This window comes from Triticum urartu, chromosome 2A, assembly GCF_056163025.1.
Source record: "Triticum urartu cultivar PI428250 chromosome 2A, HENAU_Tu73, whole genome shotgun sequence".
NCBI classification, from domain to species: domain Eukaryota; kingdom Viridiplantae; phylum Streptophyta; class Magnoliopsida; order Poales; family Poaceae; genus Triticum; species Triticum urartu.
In genome coordinates, this window is record NC_141874.1 from 715,790,065 (window position 1) to 715,807,868 (window position 17,804).

At 47.9% G+C, this 17,804-nt stretch overlaps 2 protein-coding genes across 2 annotated transcripts; one reads left to right on the top strand and one right to left on the bottom strand.

Moving 5' to 3' along the window:
• Nucleotides 1-7,334: 7,334 nt before the first annotated feature.
• Nucleotides 7,335-8,436, top strand: LOC147987064 (uncharacterized). The gene is made up of 3 exons (XM_087540238.1): nt 7,335-7,517; nt 7,838-8,103; nt 8,235-8,436. Exons 1-3 carry the CDS (start codon nt 7,335-7,337, stop codon nt 8,434-8,436), a joined length of 651 nt encoding a protein of 216 aa, XP_087396364.1.
• Nucleotides 8,437-10,846: 2,410 nt separating this feature from the next.
• LOC147987065 (protein FAR1-RELATED SEQUENCE 5-like) lies at nt 10,847-13,822 on the bottom strand. The gene is made up of 5 exons (XM_087540239.1): nt 13,681-13,822; nt 13,471-13,584; nt 13,304-13,366; nt 12,827-12,943; nt 10,847-12,561 (listed from the first exon to the last, which is right to left on the bottom strand). The coding sequence occupies exons 1-5, from the start codon at nt 13,811-13,813 to the stop codon at nt 10,847-10,849; spliced, it is 2,142 nt and encodes a 713-aa protein (XP_087396365.1). The 5' UTR covers nt 13,814-13,822.
• Nucleotides 13,823-17,804: the final 3,982 nt, after the last annotated feature.

Genomic DNA, 17,804 nt, shown 5'->3' on the forward strand with positions numbered 1-17,804 from the left:
CTTAGGCGAGTGCCTGAATGCAGCTAAGTCTCTAAGTGGGAGAACTTAGGCGAGTACTGGACTGCAGCTAAGCCCCCGAGTGGGAGGATTGCTCTCCACTCGGTAGGATTTTTTTAAACTTAGGCGAGTGCCTGACTGCAGCTAAGTCTTCTAGTGAGAGAACTTAGGCGAGTACTGGACTGCAGCTAAGCCTCCGAGTGGGAGGATTGCTCTCCACTCGGTAGGATTTTTTCAAACTTAGGCGAGTGCCTGACTGCAGCTAAGTCTCTAAGTGGGAGAACTTAGGCGAGTACTGGACTGCAGCTAAGCCCCCGAGTGGGAGGATTGCTCTCCACTCGGTAGGATTTTTTCAAACTTAGGCGAGTGCCTGACTGCAGCTAAGTCTTCTAGTGAGAGAACTTAGGCGAGTACTGGACTGCAGCTAAGCCCCCGAGTGGGAGGTTTTCTCTCCACTCGGTAGGATTTTTTCAAACTTAGGCGAGTACTGGACTGCAGCTAAGCCCCCGAGTGGGAGGTTTGCTCTCCACTCGGTAGGATTTTTTCAAACTTAGGCGAGTACTGGACTGCAGCTAAGCCCCCGAGTGAGAGGTTGACTCATCACGCGGTAGGATTTTTCGAACTTAGGCGAAACAGATTCGCAGCTAAGCCCCCGAGTGAGAGGCTGACTCATCACTCGGTAGGATTTCTTGAACTTAGGCGTAACAGATTCGCAGCTAAGTCACCCACTGGGGGATTTTGGTTATAAGTATAAGCAACAACAATTATTTCAGAAAAAAACTGTTAAAATATGTGTGGTGATGAGGTGACCAACCGATGGCGACACGCGGGGCAGACGAGTGGTGATGAGGTGACCAACCGACGGCGACGCGGGGGGGCGAGTGGTGATGAGGTGACCAACCGATGGCGACGTGCGGGGCGGCCGAGTGGTGATGAGGTGACCAACCGATGGCGACGCGCGGGGCGGCCGAGTGGTGATGAGGTGACCAACCGATGGCGACGCGCGGGGCGGCCGAGTGGTGATGAGGTGACCAACCGATGGCGACGCGCGGGGCGGCCGAGTGGTTATGAGGTGACCAACCGAGTGGCGACGCGCGGGGCGGCCGAGTGGTTATGAGGTGACCAACCGATGGCGACGCGCGTGGCGGCCGAGTGGTTATGAGGTGACCAACCGAGTGGCGACGCGCGGGGCGGCCGAGTGGTTATGAGGTGACCAACCGATGGCGACGCGTGGGGCGGCCGAGTGGTTATGAGGTGACCAACCGATGGCGACGCGCGGGGCGGCCGAGTGGTTATGAGGTGACCAACTGACGGCGATGCGCAGGGCGGCCGAGTGGTTATGAGGTGACCAACCGATGGCGACGCGCGGGGCGGCCGAGTGGTTATGAGGTGACCAACCGATGGCGACGCGCGGGGCGGCCGAGTGGTTATGAGGTGACCAACCGAGTGGCGACGCGCGGGGCGGCCGAGTGGTTATGAGGTGACCAACTGATGGCGACGCGCGGGGCGGCCGAGTGATTATGAGGTGACCAACCGATGGCGACGCGCGGGCGGCCGAGTGGTTATGAGGTGACCAACCGAGTGGTTATGCGAATCGTTCGAGTGGACGGTCGTTCAAGTGTGCTTTAGTCCCATCCGAGTGAACCTGGGTTCGAACAGAAAAGGGACTGTTAAGCAATTGTACAGTAATTTAAGAATTAAATTGTAAAATGATCGAAAAGGTTAAGGCCCTTAATCCTCTGTCGAGTGGCTGGGGACTTGTTCCGCCAGGTTCATCGTAGACGTTGCAGATGAGGCTGGAGTCTACGACAAGCCGGACGACCCTGGTGGCCGTGCGCGGAGGTTCGGCGACGGCCTCGCAGACGAAGCCGGAAACGACGACGAGGCGGATGGCGCTGGTGACTGCATGTTGAAGCCAACCAACCGAGCCTGCACGTTAATTGTCCAGAGTGCAAAAAATCATCTCCGGGCTAGCCGGTCAAGTGAACCTGTTCATTAGTCTGTCGAGTGAAAAGGTGGATCGATCAAGTGAACCATAGTTGGGCTGCGATCTGGTCGCCACACCATCAGTCGAGTGGAATAAATGACGAGTTAGTCAATCGACGTTGCTCGTCTCAGTAAGCCTGCAAGTTAGTACATCCACGAATATTGTTTTGTTGGACTAAGTGTCCCTGCATGGATTGCTATTGTGCAAGGATTAAAGACCAGGATGGTTATGCATGCATGCATAATTAACTGGCATGGGAACGGCAGAAGTTTTGGCTGCAGTAAATAGGTAATTGGTGCTGAAAAATGCTCACCTAAATGGCCGCTTAATGAGGTGATTAACTTAACGAAATGGTAACTGGCCCATAAATTGCACTTGGGTCAAGTATGTTTGCGCATGCATGCACTAGCACTACCATACGGGAGTGCACGGAAGCGTACCTGGGTCAACCCAGGTGAAGCATGCAAAGATACGTGCATGCGCGGCATAACTTTCTGGTACGGACGCATCTGGCGGTAATTATGCATAATGGGGCACGCAAAGAGACTGTGTATATCGAAAGAGAGAGAGTGCCCTGTGCGGAAGAAAAGAGGAGGTGGAGCACCATGCGATGACCATTAATTGGCCGCCGTAATTAGGCACTCACTCCATGGAGTAACTTGCGTTGGAGCAAATCCATACCTAACTGGCCGCTTAATGAGGCGATCACCTCAACGAAACGGCCAACCCACCGCACAGAGAATTATGAGGCTCACGTTATGTAATAAGGGATTGTGGGGTACGTACTCTCCGATGTAGATGATGCAGACGAAGGAAAGTAGGAGACACAGGTGGCAGGGCAGCATGTGCTACCGGCGATGTAGGCAAGGGCCAGCGAGCGCGCCGCCTAGCGGCACGTGTGGCGCAGGGCCATCGAGCGCACCGCTAAGTGCGGCGCAGGGCCGGCGAGCACGATGTAGCACTTCACCGCTCCAATGGTTGGACGGGTCCGATCTCCTCGCCCACTCGTCCGCATGTGCGCCGGCCATGCACGAGAGAGCGGTGACGGCGTATGCAGACGAGATCGAAGATGACGAGCCAACGGTGCAGAAGCGCATCGTGATTGAAGAAATAACCATCCACATCATGGCTCGATAGACGCCATGCCCCACGGTGGGTGCCAACTGTCGTGGGAACGATTCCGGCAATAATAAGGTATAGGGTAACGGATCATGATCTATCGAGATGCATATGGGTAACACGGTGGTTTTAGCGAGTTCGGGCCTCTCACGGTGGAGATAACAGCCCTACGTCTCGTGCTCCGGAGAGGCTTTGTATTATCTGAGTATGTATCCGGAGATTACAATGTGTGAGAGAAGGAAACGGATCCCATGCCCGAGCTAAGTCCTGAGACTAATGGTGAAAAGAGAGAGAGGTGGAAGAAAAAGCCCCTTAGTCTAGTGGTGGGGGTGGCTTATATAGAGTGCGCCACCCCCTCACCCCTTATGTTACACGGTGGAGCATCAATGCCATAATGCCTGCCCACTACAAAACCGTCATGCTGACTATTGGTCTTTGCATATCCGAGTGAGTTACACGGTCGAGTGGAATGAGCTCGTCGAGTGAAGTGCCGTGCTCCGAGTGGTTGTCGCCGTCCGAGTGACTTTCAAGTTGCGGTACATCTGGACGGCAATCTGGCCCAGGGGTCCAGTACAAAGTATACGGTGTCCATGGGTAGGGCCTTTAGGTCAGGCCACCCTACCCCCAATACATGTCCTCGTCAGTGGACGTCCCTCAGTGGCTCTGACAGCGACGCAGTTGCGATGCAGTTCACTTCGTTTGTCCCAGAACGTACACACCGGCCAACCGGTTGCCGTGGCCGGTATGACTACAACAGTTCCCAAGAGCCTGCTGACACACAAGATGAACTAGGTGGAGATGCTGGTCTCAGCAAGGATGACGACGATGTCATGGAGAATGTGCAAGAGGACACCGATGATGATGATCATGCTGAAGTTCACGCAGGTGGTAACAAGGGTAAGGATGCAACAGATGTCCCCCAACCGGAGAAAGTGAAACAACACACGGCTGCGAGAGGCGAGGGGGTTTTTCCATCAAAGAGGGGGAGGGCTCCAGAGGGTGTTGGGCAGGGTTCTGCTGGCAAGAGGTCTAGGACCGACCCCGTAGCTGCCAGGAAGAGGTTCGACTTTTATTTTAGTTTTTTGCTTTGTCTATTTTCTTCGAACAGACTCATCCTTTTTTTGCACTTGTTTTTGTCAAGCGCGGCAACGAGTTTGCTGTCTGACAATTGCCACCTTTTTTTCCCTCCATCTCATACGTGCAGCGAGCCGACAGCTGGTGGACGAGCAGTTACGAAGAAACAGGCGCCAACGCCAACCCGTGTTTCTGCTCGGTTGAACAAAGGCGCCCCCATTGCCGGTGACACCCCTTCCACCAGGTCATCTCCTCGCACGACGACGACCAACACCGGGGATCCTGTCGTGTTGCCACACATGAGGAAGGCAGTCAAGAAGTAGGTTTTTTCATCCGCTTTCATTGACATGGCGCTATATTTTCTTGATTTTCCAATGCATCTGTTTAGCTTGTCACATTGTCTTCTGTCATCGCCCCCCACGTGGCAACTGCTATTCTCCAAATGATTTTTTCCTTCCTTTTTAAGTGTATGGCAACTCCTATTGTTTTTTACATGGCAACTGGAATCTAGGCCAAATGGTAACTTTAATGTACCTAATGGCAACTGCCATCTTTACCGTTGGCTTGTGAGCTCATCCCACACCTAGGTTTGAAATTGCATTCATGGCAGATCAGACATTTTTATCATTCTTCAATTTGGCTAACATGGCAACTGCTGCTGGATGGCAACTGCTAATTATGACACATGGCAACTCACGTTCCCCTTACATGGCAACTACCAGCTTTTCCGCTTGTTTTTCATACTTTTAAGATTTCTACCAAGGCAAACATATTTTTGTTCATTTTTAATACCTTTTTCATGTGCTTTATTTTTTTGCAGGGTGAAGAAGACTACTACGCGCGGGGCCAAGCATATCAGTAAGGACCCGCTCGAACGCCTGCATTCAAAGTTCTCAACAGGGGGCAACTCAGATGTACATGAGGCACCAGGCGACAATACTGTTGCTGCACCGTTGACCGCTCCCACCAACTCTGATGCAAGTGGCCGACCATCTCCGCCGGCTACAGATGTGCAGGCTAGAACAACAGGCATCCGTACATCGAGGAGTGATGAGTCGGTATCTGTCAGGACAGCTGAAATATTGCCAACTCTTCTGGCAATGAAGGATGCTGCTGTGAGCCATGCCACCCCATCAGCAAGCGTTGAAGTGGACGCTCCCGAGACGAACCTAAGCAAGGAAGATTCCCGCTCATCTGACACTGATTCCAAGCGCGTGCGTGGTGGCACTCCTGTGTCCATGACAGAAGCGGCTAAGGCGGCAGTTCACAAGGATATGCCATCTACAGGTGAGAGTCCTGGCACAATAGCTCAGCTCCTGTCGGTGCAGATACTGCTAAGGTGACTGTTTCGCATGCTAGTCTTCCACCCAGGCGTCGTAGCCCCCGCAAGCAACCAACAGACATACCCAACGCACCGGCTGTAGCTAGGAGCAGGAGAGACGAGTCTGGTTATATTCCTGCGTCCACACTATTCCCACCACCTGCCAAAAGCAATGTGATGGAGAAACCGGAAGACCGAAGCACAACTGATGCAGGTGTCAAGCCGGGCACGAGTGACGCAGGTGAAAAACCGGAGCAGGCTGCGCCTTTACCCGCAGTGGAAATCCCCAGCATAAATCTGCGCATTTCCAGGCTCCCAGACAATGTCGGTGTCCCCTACAGCCCAAACAAGAAGATTGTCATGAAAGCTGCAGCTGATACCGCTGACAACACGCCCCGCCCTGCAAATAAGGCCGATCATTGTGTAGCGGCCGATTCAGATATGTTTGTCGATCTTTCACCCTTGGATTCTGCCCCGCAAGTCGTTCGTGGTCCGGCTAGTAGGAATGAGAGGCACCCAATGGCCTTTACCCCACCGAGCTTCAGCCTTGGCATCAGTCAAGATCAACCGGTGGTGCAAGATCCTATGCCAGTTGCCTTTTCTTTCCCAGGAGGCATGCCCGCAATGATGGCGCAGCCAATGGTCGAGGGCAGGAAGGCTGTCAAGTTCGCAGAGCCGATTGTGCAAGGTACACTTGTCATGTCCTTATGATTTTTCTTGTATACATCTTTGTAGTTTGACTTTTGTCCCAATCATATATTTTGGGGGTTCTCACTTGTGATGGCAACTGACATGTGATGACATGGCAACTGGATTTGATGCACCATGTCACCTACATTTTTTTTGCTGCCATGCTGCATTTGACATTTGGGCAACCACGTGGCAACTGAAGTTGATTCAACATGGCAACTGTAGTTGCTGTCACATGGCAAATACAGTGCATTACACATGGCAACTGGATTTGCCACGCCATGTCGCCTGCATTTTTTGTTTCCATGCTGCATTTTTTCATACGGCAATCACATGGCAAATGGAGTTGACACAACATGGCAAATGTAGTTGCTGTGACATGGCAACTACAGTCCAACTAGATGGCAACTACAGTGCAACTACATGGCAATTGTAGTTGCTACGACATGGCCACTGTAGTTCGACAACACATGGCAACTGCCCCACTTTTTCTACCTACATCTCACATCATGCAACCTATCTTCTCACAATCCATCTGTTTTTGATTTTCTAGGTATCCTAACCCACTTTTTTTTATCATTGCAGCCACCCCTGAGGAGATTTCACCGTCACTTGACGAAGCTTACCGCATGATTGAGGAGGCAACATTGCAGAGGAGGTCCTCACGAGGGCAAGGGCAATCAAGTTCCAACGTGCCTGCAGATACGATATCTGAGGATACCATTAGGAGTGCCACTCCTGGTTCTGTGAGGCAGCAGAGGGTAGTTCACCCACCTCCCGCGGAAGACTACGAGCCCGAATTCAGGGCCACTAAGGAACAGACCCAGCTGTACGATATCGTCAAGCGGTTTGGAAATGAGAGGGCCAGCAGCAGGCACATGAAGGAGCTGAAAGCGTAAATGAACACACCCCATAATCTCTCATTTTGCTTTGCTCCTTTTTTACCATTCATCTTCTTCGTACTTTCTATACACGATCCGCTTACGTTTTAGTTCTTTCATATATTTTTTTACTTAGTAGGCATGATTATTCCATGTCATATCGTTTTCATACAACTTATGTTTGGACAGAACCAAAGTCATTCAATGCGGAGCGACGTACGTCGAGCTGGGTGATCTTGCCGAGTCCGTGAGGCCAAACGGCAAAATGTCGACGAATGTAGTTGCATGCGGGATCGACTACATCAACAATCACACCGATGTGTGTGCCGACAAGATAATCATGCATTACAATGTGACCTGCAAAATATGGGATGGTGACTTCCACCACAAAATCCTGAGGAAGAATTTTGCTCAACACGGTGAATTCAAGCTCACACTGAAGAAATATGTGAGTACTCCTTCCCTGTCTGCAATGTTTTTTCACATGGTGTGGTTTTTTGCCATCATCTGCACTTTGTGTTTATGTGGCAGATGTTTTCATGTGGCAACAGCTACCGTGCACACTGACTTCTTGATTTTTGCATCCCGTGCAAACTATGTGGCAACTTGATAGTAAAATACACGGCACATTTTGTTCATACATGGAAGGCAACTTTCTTTCAACTACCCCCACCCATAACCAAACATTCTACGTGATTCTAATTTTTTTTGTCCCTCTGCTATTCTTTATGTGAACTCTGCTTCTCATTTCTTCACTTTTAAATGCAGGTCATGTTCCCCATGTTCCAGGAGCTTGCACCACATGACCCACACGACAAGTGTGGTCACCACTATGCGATCTGTCTTGACCTGAAGAACCAACGTTTTGAGGTGCTTGATTCAATCCGTTCGGAAGCTGATGCAGACCTTACTACGCATGCCGAATTCTTCATTAACAACGTCAAAGAGACATGGAATCGTCACTACGAACATTCAAAGGTCCAGATCAGGCATTTCCCGACTGAGTATGTGGCGACTGCGAAGCAAGGGAACACGTAATTTCTTCCTTCCTTCATGTGCCATTTACATCAATCCAACCTCTCTTTTGTTGTCACATCTGAATTGAAGTCTATCTTTGTTACGACTGTCCTTTTTGCGTGTTCACCTGACTCTTTTCCTCGTGCAGGATGGACTGTGGCTTTCACGCGCTGGAATACTTTGCAAAGTGGGAAGGCAGAATTGTCCCCTCTATCACATCTGCAACGGTCATTGAGCTCCGGAAAATCTACACATGGAACTGGTTGACGAATGAAGATTTCAACAAGCGGTCTGGAGCACGCGAGTTCGTGGAGGAAGCTGTCAAGAAAGTCATCAAGAAGTACAAGTGATCATGTGGCGTTACACACCGGACGCATACCTTACATTCTGTTGCCGAGGAATGTAAGGTACTATCTCTTTGTTTCTCGTTGAAAACTATGTTTGTATGCTATGTTATGACTGCAACCCCGCGTAGCCTAACTATGTAGTGGTGGTGTGTGAGCGACATTTGAATAGTTTCTGTAATATATGTGTGGACATGAACCTATTTTAGGCGTTACAGCAGATATGTTTTTATGTTTGTCATTATTACAATGGTTTCATCGTTTCTAGCACCGGTTTGCTGTTTCGAATGCGTCTATGATGTTTTAAAAAAGATGGCAAATGTAGTTCATCAGACATGGGTAGTGAAAGTCATCATCGTTTTTCATTTTGGCTGTTTTGATTCTTCTTTTTCATCGCTAACTGCACCGGCTAGCATGGCTAGGTTGATCATGTAGCCACAACCTTTGCTGCGGTTTATGCACGTTACGATTTTTCCAACTTGTTTCCCATACATTTGCACACAACACACTATGTGTCTCTAAACCGCGTCGTATTGTCATGGAAATATATGCCATGCAGAGTCATTACAAATACCATGGCATATTTTCAGTACAGCTAACATGGCAGATACAGTACAAACAACATAGCAGATCCAGCATAATTAACATGGCAGATACAGTACAACTAACATGGCAGATCCAGTACAAATAAAATGGCAGATCCAGTACAACTAGCATGGCATATTTAGTATAAAATAGCATGTCATATTTAGTATAAAATAGCATGGCATATTTAGTATAAAATAGCATGGCAGACCAACTACACATAACATGGCAGATTAACTACACATAACATGGCAGATTAAGTACCCATAACATGGCAACTGCATTTATCCATTCAATGAATTTTCCTTCCACTTCTGATGCCCCTCAAGAGTCATTCTCCCAATTTCAAAAAAAATCTCATCATCTAGGGTACAAAACAAAATGTCCACAAGGACCATGTCACATCGCCCCAGTTTTTGCTCATGGATTGCCCGCCCCTTTCTTCGTTTTCTTGTGTTTTGCTTGGATCCCCAATCCCGACTTGTACCTTATCTCTCTTGGACGACCCTTTGTGATAGAACAGGGTGGGTTCCTGACCTGGGTCTGTGTGCTTGCTGTTCCAGATCCTATCTCCGAGTTTTCAGATGATGGCCCCGTGGATGAAGGCACACTTGATGTGCGGGGGAACCGGTGTAAGGCTTCCTCAGCTTTCCTCTTCTTGATCTCATCAAGCTCTCTTTTCAGTGCCTTCCTGTGTTTTTCTGCGACTCTCGCTGTCTCATCACTCTTGCACGCTTCATCAATTAGCTCAGCATAGTTCTTTGTCAGCACAACGTGCCTCACGGCTTCCATGGTTGACTCAGGTCTCTCGTCATGCACAGTCAGAACTGCGTGTGTTGTCTGCGGCGCCAACGTGTCGTCAGCGTCCCAAGTCCATCGCCGCCTTATGAAATGGCGGGGCATCGGTGTCACAGCATTCATGTCCATTACTTTTAGTATGTGACAGCACACAATGCCATCCCGTTCGAACTTGCAGCATTGGCAGTAGTACTCGCCTTCGCCTATCGAGGCTTTGACGAAGTAGTTCCTTCCTTTGTCCGGGTCTTCAGGTTCTGAATCTGACATGCCCAAAATAGAACACACCTTGAACGTATGTTCGTCCACCTGGAAAGCCGTGAACATGCTGGCACGCTTTATTTCTTCCTGGAATCTGCAAGTTTTGTGTGTTTTCTGTTAAACTATCGTGTGCTCTTTTCTTGTACCACCTTATGTTGTCATGGAAATAGAAATACATTTTGTTTGAAGATGGCAAACATAGTTCATTGAACATGGCAAATATAGTACGTTGAACATGGCAAATGCAGTACACTAGACATGGCAACTGTAATACACTAGACATGGCAACTGTAGTACATTTTCAACTGGACATCGTCATTTTTCCACACCAATATTCCCCAATGGAAGCACATTGCATAAAACATGGCAACTGCCCTTTTATTTAAACATGGCATCTACAGTTGAGTAAACATGTCAATTGCATTTCAACAAACATGGCAGATGCATTTTATTAAACATGGCAACTGCATTTCGGCATATGTGTCGCCAATATAACATTTTTTCCAGTTGACATTGGCATTTGCATGCCAACATGCCCCAATGGAAGCACAGTGCATTAAACATGGCAACTGAACTTCATTCAACAAGGAAAATGCACCCGAGCAAGCATGGCAAAACAGAATTTTCATTGAACATGGCATCATGCAGCTGAGTAAGCATGGCAAACAATATTTCATTAAACATGGCAACTGCACATCATGGCAACTGCATTGCACTCTATAAGGCACCTACTAACTTGGTGCTTTTCTGCAAATAAGACTGTAACGCAACTGACTTACTTGTTAAAGATCTTGTTGGTGTATATCTTGCTCATTTGCCTCTCTATCGGTAAATACGTTAGCAATTTTGGTTGCTTTAGTGCCGTGGTCGCTTCTTGCTGTAGCTCAGATCCCAGAATTTTTTGTTGCAAAACGGTGTGCTGCTTGGCAAACTGTAGCAATGAGTTGCCAGGGCTGACGTACCGCTTCAAAACAGCATTGAACCCCTCGCTGCGCTGCGTAGTCTGCAGAAAGGGGAAGAAGCACCGCATGAAGTAGGCCGACACCCAGTACATTCGCTTCTCCCACAGGCTAACAAGAGTCTCATTGTCTTGGACTTGATGTGTTTCAGTCATGGCCATCCAGCTCCTTTCAAACTCCTCCACCGTCAAGCTGTGGTCCACGCACAGCTCAAATGCCTTGTGCAGCTCTAGACGGTCAGCATAGAACGGTCCTAGCGTCTCCTCAGCCTTCTTTATAATGTGCCACCTGCAGTGCCTGTGCACTGCCAACGGAAAGACCTCCTCTATGCCTGCACGCATGCTGAAATCTTGGTCTGTTATTATGTTCATCGGAGCAAGTCCATCCATGCACTCCAAGAAGGTCTTGAACAGCCAAACATACTCATCCGTGTCTTCGTTCTGGACGAGCCCGCAGCCGAACTGCAACGACTGATTATGGTTATTTATTCCTATGAACGGAGCACATGGCATCTTGTACATATTGGTGAGGTATGTCGCGTCGAATGAAATGCAATCTCGGAAATGTTTGTAGGCTCTCCTTGCAGCACCATCCACCCAATACATGTTCCTGACACGGTCCTCATCGTCCAACCTTATTCTGTAGAAGAAATCTGGATCTTCCTTCGCTTTTTCATCGAAGTAGGCCATTGTGGCCTCTATGTCTGCCAACTTGCTCTCTCTACGGTACTTGGCCTGTAGGTTTGTGACGTCAGCTGGTATGTACGGCATGCTACTCAGAGTCCCCTTTTTGTTGTGGATGAGAGATAGTATCTGTACCATTCTTGATGGACCGATGTTACAATCATGTAGCAGCTTTACGAATTTCCTTTCGACGGGGGTGAACCCTCTGTGGGCGGTCAGAAATTTTACCAGGTCGAACTTCTTTATGAGTTGGTGGTTGTGCTCGTCAAAATATTCATTGACCACCCACTGTGCTCCATCTACGTTTAGCTTACATCGGACAGGGCACTCAGTCTTGAGAATGATACCTCTCTTTCTTTCCGGAACGATAGGCGCAACACCTTTCCCCTTCTTGTTCCTCCGTGCCTTGTGGCACCTCATCTCACCTCTGCTGTACTCGTTAGTTTTCTTAATTTTCCTATGGTACTCGGTGTTGACCGCAAATCCATGGAACTTTGCATATGTCTGGTAGTATTCCTTTGCTTGTTCGAACGATTCAAATCTCTGCCCAATGTATGGTGGCTGAGGTACCACGATATCTGATTGCCCACCATCTTCATCCCCTTGTGCTTCGTCGTCAGTTTCATCATTCACTTCAGTATCGACGGCAGTTCCATCTACTTGAGTGTTGCCAGTGCTTGTGTTCAAAGGGGTGCTTGTCGGCATTGTTGGAATGATTGCCATTCCCGACTCTGACTCGAAATTGTTTGCGGCATGATTGTCTGCTGGCTGGTGGAACGCGTCTTCCGTGCGCTCAGAGCTCCCCGCCGTAGATGTCCCCGCGCCGCTGTTCAGTGTAGTTGTAGGCCCTGTAATAGAAAAAACAGGTACGAGAGTAAGATTTTTGTTTGGATAACATGTGTATCGCAACGGATCACACCATCTTCGAGTGATTTGGCATGACATCATTTCAAACAGCAAGCCATGAGTCTGCGCGTGGACATGTATGGCAGCTGTAGCTGTCCAGTCATGGCAGCTACTGTTCAACAAACATGGCAACTATTTGTTTTGCCTACAAATAACTACAAATAACAAATGTAGCGCTGTTTTTTGTGGTTCAGTTTTTTTCCTTACCTTGTTGTGCTGCATTTGACCATCTTGTGTGGTCCGTGACACCATAATGACGTGCTCCACCTGCAATTTGTGAAGCTTGCCATGAGACGTTTGCCGGGTTACCACCAGCGTAATAACCTGTAAGCATAGTAGTGGTTGGTCAATTCATGGAAAATGCAGTTTTGTGCTAGCACGGCAACTGCAGTTGCCCCTGATGTGGCAACTGCAGTTTTACTGGCATGGCAACTGTAGTTGCATCGGTATGGCAACCACAGTTGCCATGGCATGGCAAATGTAGTTGCACTAGCATGGCAACTGCAGTTGTTCCTCCATGGCAACTACAGGTGTCCAGGGATGGCAACAACAGTTGTCCAGGGATGAGAAGTGTAGTTTTTAATTCATGGCAACTGTAGATGTCCAGTCATGGCAATTGTAGTTGTCAAGTATGCTCCTTCTGCTAATTGAGCATCCGCAACTTCACTTTTTTTATGGACTCACCTGTGTATGACGTCGATGGCAGGTACATGGGTGCTGCCTGATGCCACGTGCTGCATGAAGGCTCTGCATTTTCACCCGTGATAGCTCGTGAGTCCTTTTGCCAGTTTTTTTGCATGTTCATTTTTCATGTCCACAGCAGTATGTGCTCTTTTTTCGTTTTGCATTACCTTGATTAGCCATACTAGCTAGTTGAAGTTGGCTGCCCGTACATTTGTCAGTGTTAGCGCCTTGTGACTGAACTTGCCACGGGGGCCCCCTATGAGTGTTTTGGTCATAAGAACCTGCAAAAAAATGACAGTGTATGACATAAGTAGAATGTCATCTTCATCGTTGCGAAGATGGAAATTGTTCTCTTCTTTTGTTATCACGCATCATACCTACGCCTGCATACTGTTCTAGTAGTGGCAGCAACGGCCCTGCAGAGATGAGTTGACTGTACTCTGATGCATTCCAAGGGGGCGTTTCTGGCCTTTGAGAACCCCAAGCATCAGCGCCATCTTCGTGATTCATTCTTTCCGTGTCTCGCTTCTTTCCAATGTGTTCTCAATCACTGGATGAACAAGAAGGCATCAACAATCCACAAGAATTGCATTCTTCTGCTGCTTGCACATAGAAGATAGGGATGGCAAGCAACATGTCAAAATAGGTGGCAGCTACTGACAACGAAAGGTGGCAACTGTCGTTATACACAAGTGGCAATTAATTTTTCCCACCCCCTTCATTCCAAAAATTGTCCTTCCTGCCCTTTTTTAGGGATTCCTACTCATCCATTTCATACCCAACTACTTGCGTCAATTAAACTATGAACTTAAGTTAATGTCAAACGTAGTACATGGCAGATCTGGTGTATTCTGCCTGGCAATTGCGAATATACACTGAACCATGCAGTTTCTACCCCTATAGCATGGACCCAGTACAAGATTGGGAGATTTTCAGCCTTAAGGATGAGAAGGATGAGATCGGGAGATTTTACCTGGTTTTAGATGATCGTCTCTGGAGGGCTGGGTTGGAGTGCGGGGCTGGGGGTGGGGAGGGTTGGGGTGTGGTTTGCGGTGGGAGCGCCCTACGGATCTGCCCTGGTTGCCATGGCAACCAGAGATGGCCAGCGACGGAGGTCGGGGTTCGAGAGGTGGGGGACGATGGCGGTAGACGAGAGAGGGGATGGATCGGAGGCCGGGAATGGCTGGGTCGTGTGGGCAGCGGGTCGTCTGGCCCGGACAGGGCAGTGCGGGCGGGGTTGCCACACACCGGACGTGCGGGCCGTGCTTTTGTGCGCGCGGACGTGGTCGTGCGGGCCGGTTCCCGTCCATGCCACACGAGGCGTGCGGGCGGGTTTCCGTCCATGCCACACATGTGGCAGTTATTCGGACCCTAAAAGAAAGAGAGGAGCAGATCTAAACAATTATATCTGTTCATCTACAAAATCTGATGGTCTATAATCTTTCCGTGTTTAACCCAACAAGCCACGAATTAAGCCACCTACAGTCCATCCACCGCTAAAAAAAAACGTTTGCACGACCTCTCGCCTCGCCCGCACGACCTCACGGCCCTGTGCCGTTCCTCCCGCACGCCCCCGCGTCGTTCTTCCTCCCGCAATCGGGCGTGGGCCGCAGGTAGCCGAGCCGTCGCCGGAGCCGTCCTTCGCCGCGGGCCGCAGGTCGCCGAGCCGCGTGCTGCCGAAGCTGCCCTTCGCCGCGGGCCGCAGGTCGCCGAGCCACCGCCCCGGAGCCGCCCTTCGCTGCGGGCCACAGGTCGCCGAGCCGCAGCCCCGGAGCCGCCCTTTGCCGCGGGCCACCAGAGCCGCCCTTCGCCGCAGGTCTCCTCCCTACTGGCCGCCCCTGCCCTCCACCGCTCTTACCTCCCGTCTGAACATCTAAGCAACACAATTACAACAGAAGCATAAATCCCTATATATATGCATATGAAATTTCAGAGTCCCCAAAGATGATTAGAGAGAGAGATTAATGACAGGTGTGTATTGGTCATCGATTGGTTTATATTGATTTTTCCTTCTTGTGCTTGGCAGCCTCGCCGCACGCTGTGTCCTCCAAGGAGATGGAAGCTGCTGTTCAACGAGGAGGGTTGTCTATACGCAGCTGGAATGATCATGAGAGTACAGCGTGGGGTGAGCTATATATATCTATCTTTCATCACCAGTAGCGTAATTAGCTTAGTGACATATTGTATCGATCTCACACCCCGGGTAGGGTAAATGTCATGTATCATGTGTGACAACACCTGCAGTCAAACTGCTACAAATAACATTCAGGACAGTTGACAGTTTTCTCTTTTTTTAAAGGGTCTAGGCAGTAGGCACTGTTACATATACAGCCGATAGATAATCATTCATGAGAAATAAAACTTGTAGGAATTTGCACAAAGCATATTTCGACATTCTGGCTCCATCAGTTTGTTTCTCCAACTGATACAAGATTCAGTGGGAAGACTATGAATCATGCTTGCTCTATTGGTGGTAAATACACTGCTGCATAGTCTACTCCACGTATTCTCATCAGTGACACTTCTTTACTCCCTGGAGGTGCATCCCTTCACATTGTTTTCTACCCTTTCAACCTTGCATTTTTTCTTCTTCTTAACAACTATCCATTTTCTTGGCTTTTGTTAGTATCCCTTGGGGCATATATACTGCATCTATGCACATGTTCTGACTGCTCAGATTAATTGAACCAGGACGTTGTCTTTATTTTTGGTTATGCGAACAGGGTGTCCACCGAAATATCAAAGGGGAAGTATATATGGGAGTTTTTTCTGGGTTGTTACGACCCTAAAAGCACTACTGAACAGAGGAACCAGTTGCGGCAACAGAGAAGGTTCTGTTTTATTTCACTCTTCATTTGCATCTTACTTTCGTCCTCTCATCTAAGTCCATTTTCATCTCATTACAGTTTAACTTTCCATTACGATGCATAATTTTTACAATCTAGCAAAACACTCCCCAATCACCTTTTTTGTCCTTATTTTGGCAAGAGTGGCTACTTTAAGCATATACTAGGATATGGACTGGACGACCGGCTGCAGGGAGTAGTGTATGATGCGTATGCTCCAACAGCCATATTCATGCATTGCTTCACTGATCTTATTTTTGCCAAAGATTGTCTATAATTTTTTTGTGTGATTCCTTGCTTCAGAAATATAATATTTAATCTGCCAGATATTAAATTTGTAATCTATATAACCTTGTTTTCTCAGCATGCCTTTCTCCTCAAAATCCTACATGTACTTGCTCCTTGTCCAGGCATCCGATGTTAGGAAAGAGAGGAGATGGTCTTCGTCAGTTGCACTGAAGCATGGGAATGATGCAGGTGAAGCGTGGAGAAGGACACCGACGTTGCCGAGGTTGTTATAGCAGCGACACTCGAGAACGCTCAAGAGAAGAGTAGACGCGCCTGGGTGGCTGTGTGACTCTGACCACTGGTGAGTTTTTGCTCCTACCGTTCTGACACACCTTGTGTACAGTTTGTGCTTGCTTAGAAATTTTGCCCTAATAAACAACAAAATTATCTCCAATCATGTGTTGTATCTTCTACCATCTTCCATATTTTTACATGACTAGCCACTTAGCATTACTATTCATATTTTATTTGTAAATGTACGCAAAGCTCTGGATTAGAAGCTTGAGGCTATCTTCTGAACCAAAATGACCACATTGACTACCTATGTTAAATCTTATACTAAGCTAATGTCAATAGTGATAAGCTTATGCAATTGTTCGTCCTACTTGCATTGGATAATATTCTCCTCTAAATTTTGCCTCTTTTTTTTGAACCAAAAATTATTATCTTCATATTTCGCCTCTTTTCTAAACCAAAATGATTATCTTCTTCAGATTTCCTCCATGAGCCACTGTAGCACCTTTTATGTTGTGATACTCCTACATATTCATGGTAGTTGCCAACCTGCATCTTACATATTCATTGGATTTTATATTGGCATTTGTAATAGTACAGTGTGCTATTTATTATGTCCATTATCATCAAATAACTAACAATTTCGTTTCTGCGGTATGGACTGAACTCGGAAAGGAAGCAGTTAATCACATGATTGTAAAGGAATATGCGAAGCTGATGAGACTAGAGCTAATGTTCTTTCTCTTGGATTCCTCAGTTAGGTACATCATTCCTTCAATTGTCCACATTTTAAACTGTATATTATTGTCGTACATCAAGTGGAATATGTGTATGCAAACTGTCAAACTAAAACTTGGAACAAACATCATTGATTACTAATCGATGATTTAACTTTTGAAGGAAGTAACAAATGGAATGATTTGTTGCCCATGTACATTTGGTAATTTTATTTGATAGTTTTTGTTGTTTATGTATAGATAAAAAATCATTGGTAGAGAGGAATCTTTCTGAAAATGTTTTCTCGGTAATGAAATGGGGAGAAAATGTTTCTCAAAATGTTCATTTCAATTTTTTATGGCTGAAATATGGGAAAGGATGGCGAGTCCATGATGCTTGGGGTTCTTTGCAATTCA

Bases quoted from the DNA above. Each gene is read 5' to 3' on its own strand.
- LOC147987064 (XM_087540238.1), top strand. From the start codon at position 7,335: ATGTCGACGAATGTAGTTGCATGCGGGATCGACTACATCAACAATCAC. The intron at 7,518-7,837 runs GTGAGTACTCCT...TTTTAAATGCAG, and splicing joins AGCTCACACTGAAGAAATAT to GTCATGTTCCCCATGTTCCA. The intron at 8,104-8,234 runs GTAATTTCTTCC...TTCCTCGTGCAG, and splicing joins ACTGCGAAGCAAGGGAACAC to GATGGACTGTGGCTTTCACG.
- LOC147987065 (XM_087540239.1), bottom strand. From the start codon at position 13,813: ATGAATCACGAAGATGGCGCTGATGCTTGGGGTTCTCAAAGGCCAGAA. The intron at 12,944-13,303 runs GTGAGTCCATAA...CTATGCTTACAG, and splicing joins GCCATCGACGTCATACACAG to GTTATTACGCTGGTGGTAAC. The intron at 12,562-12,826 runs GTAAGGAAAAAA...TTTCTATTACAG, and splicing joins GTCAAATGCAGCACAACAAG to GGCCTACAACTACACTGAAC.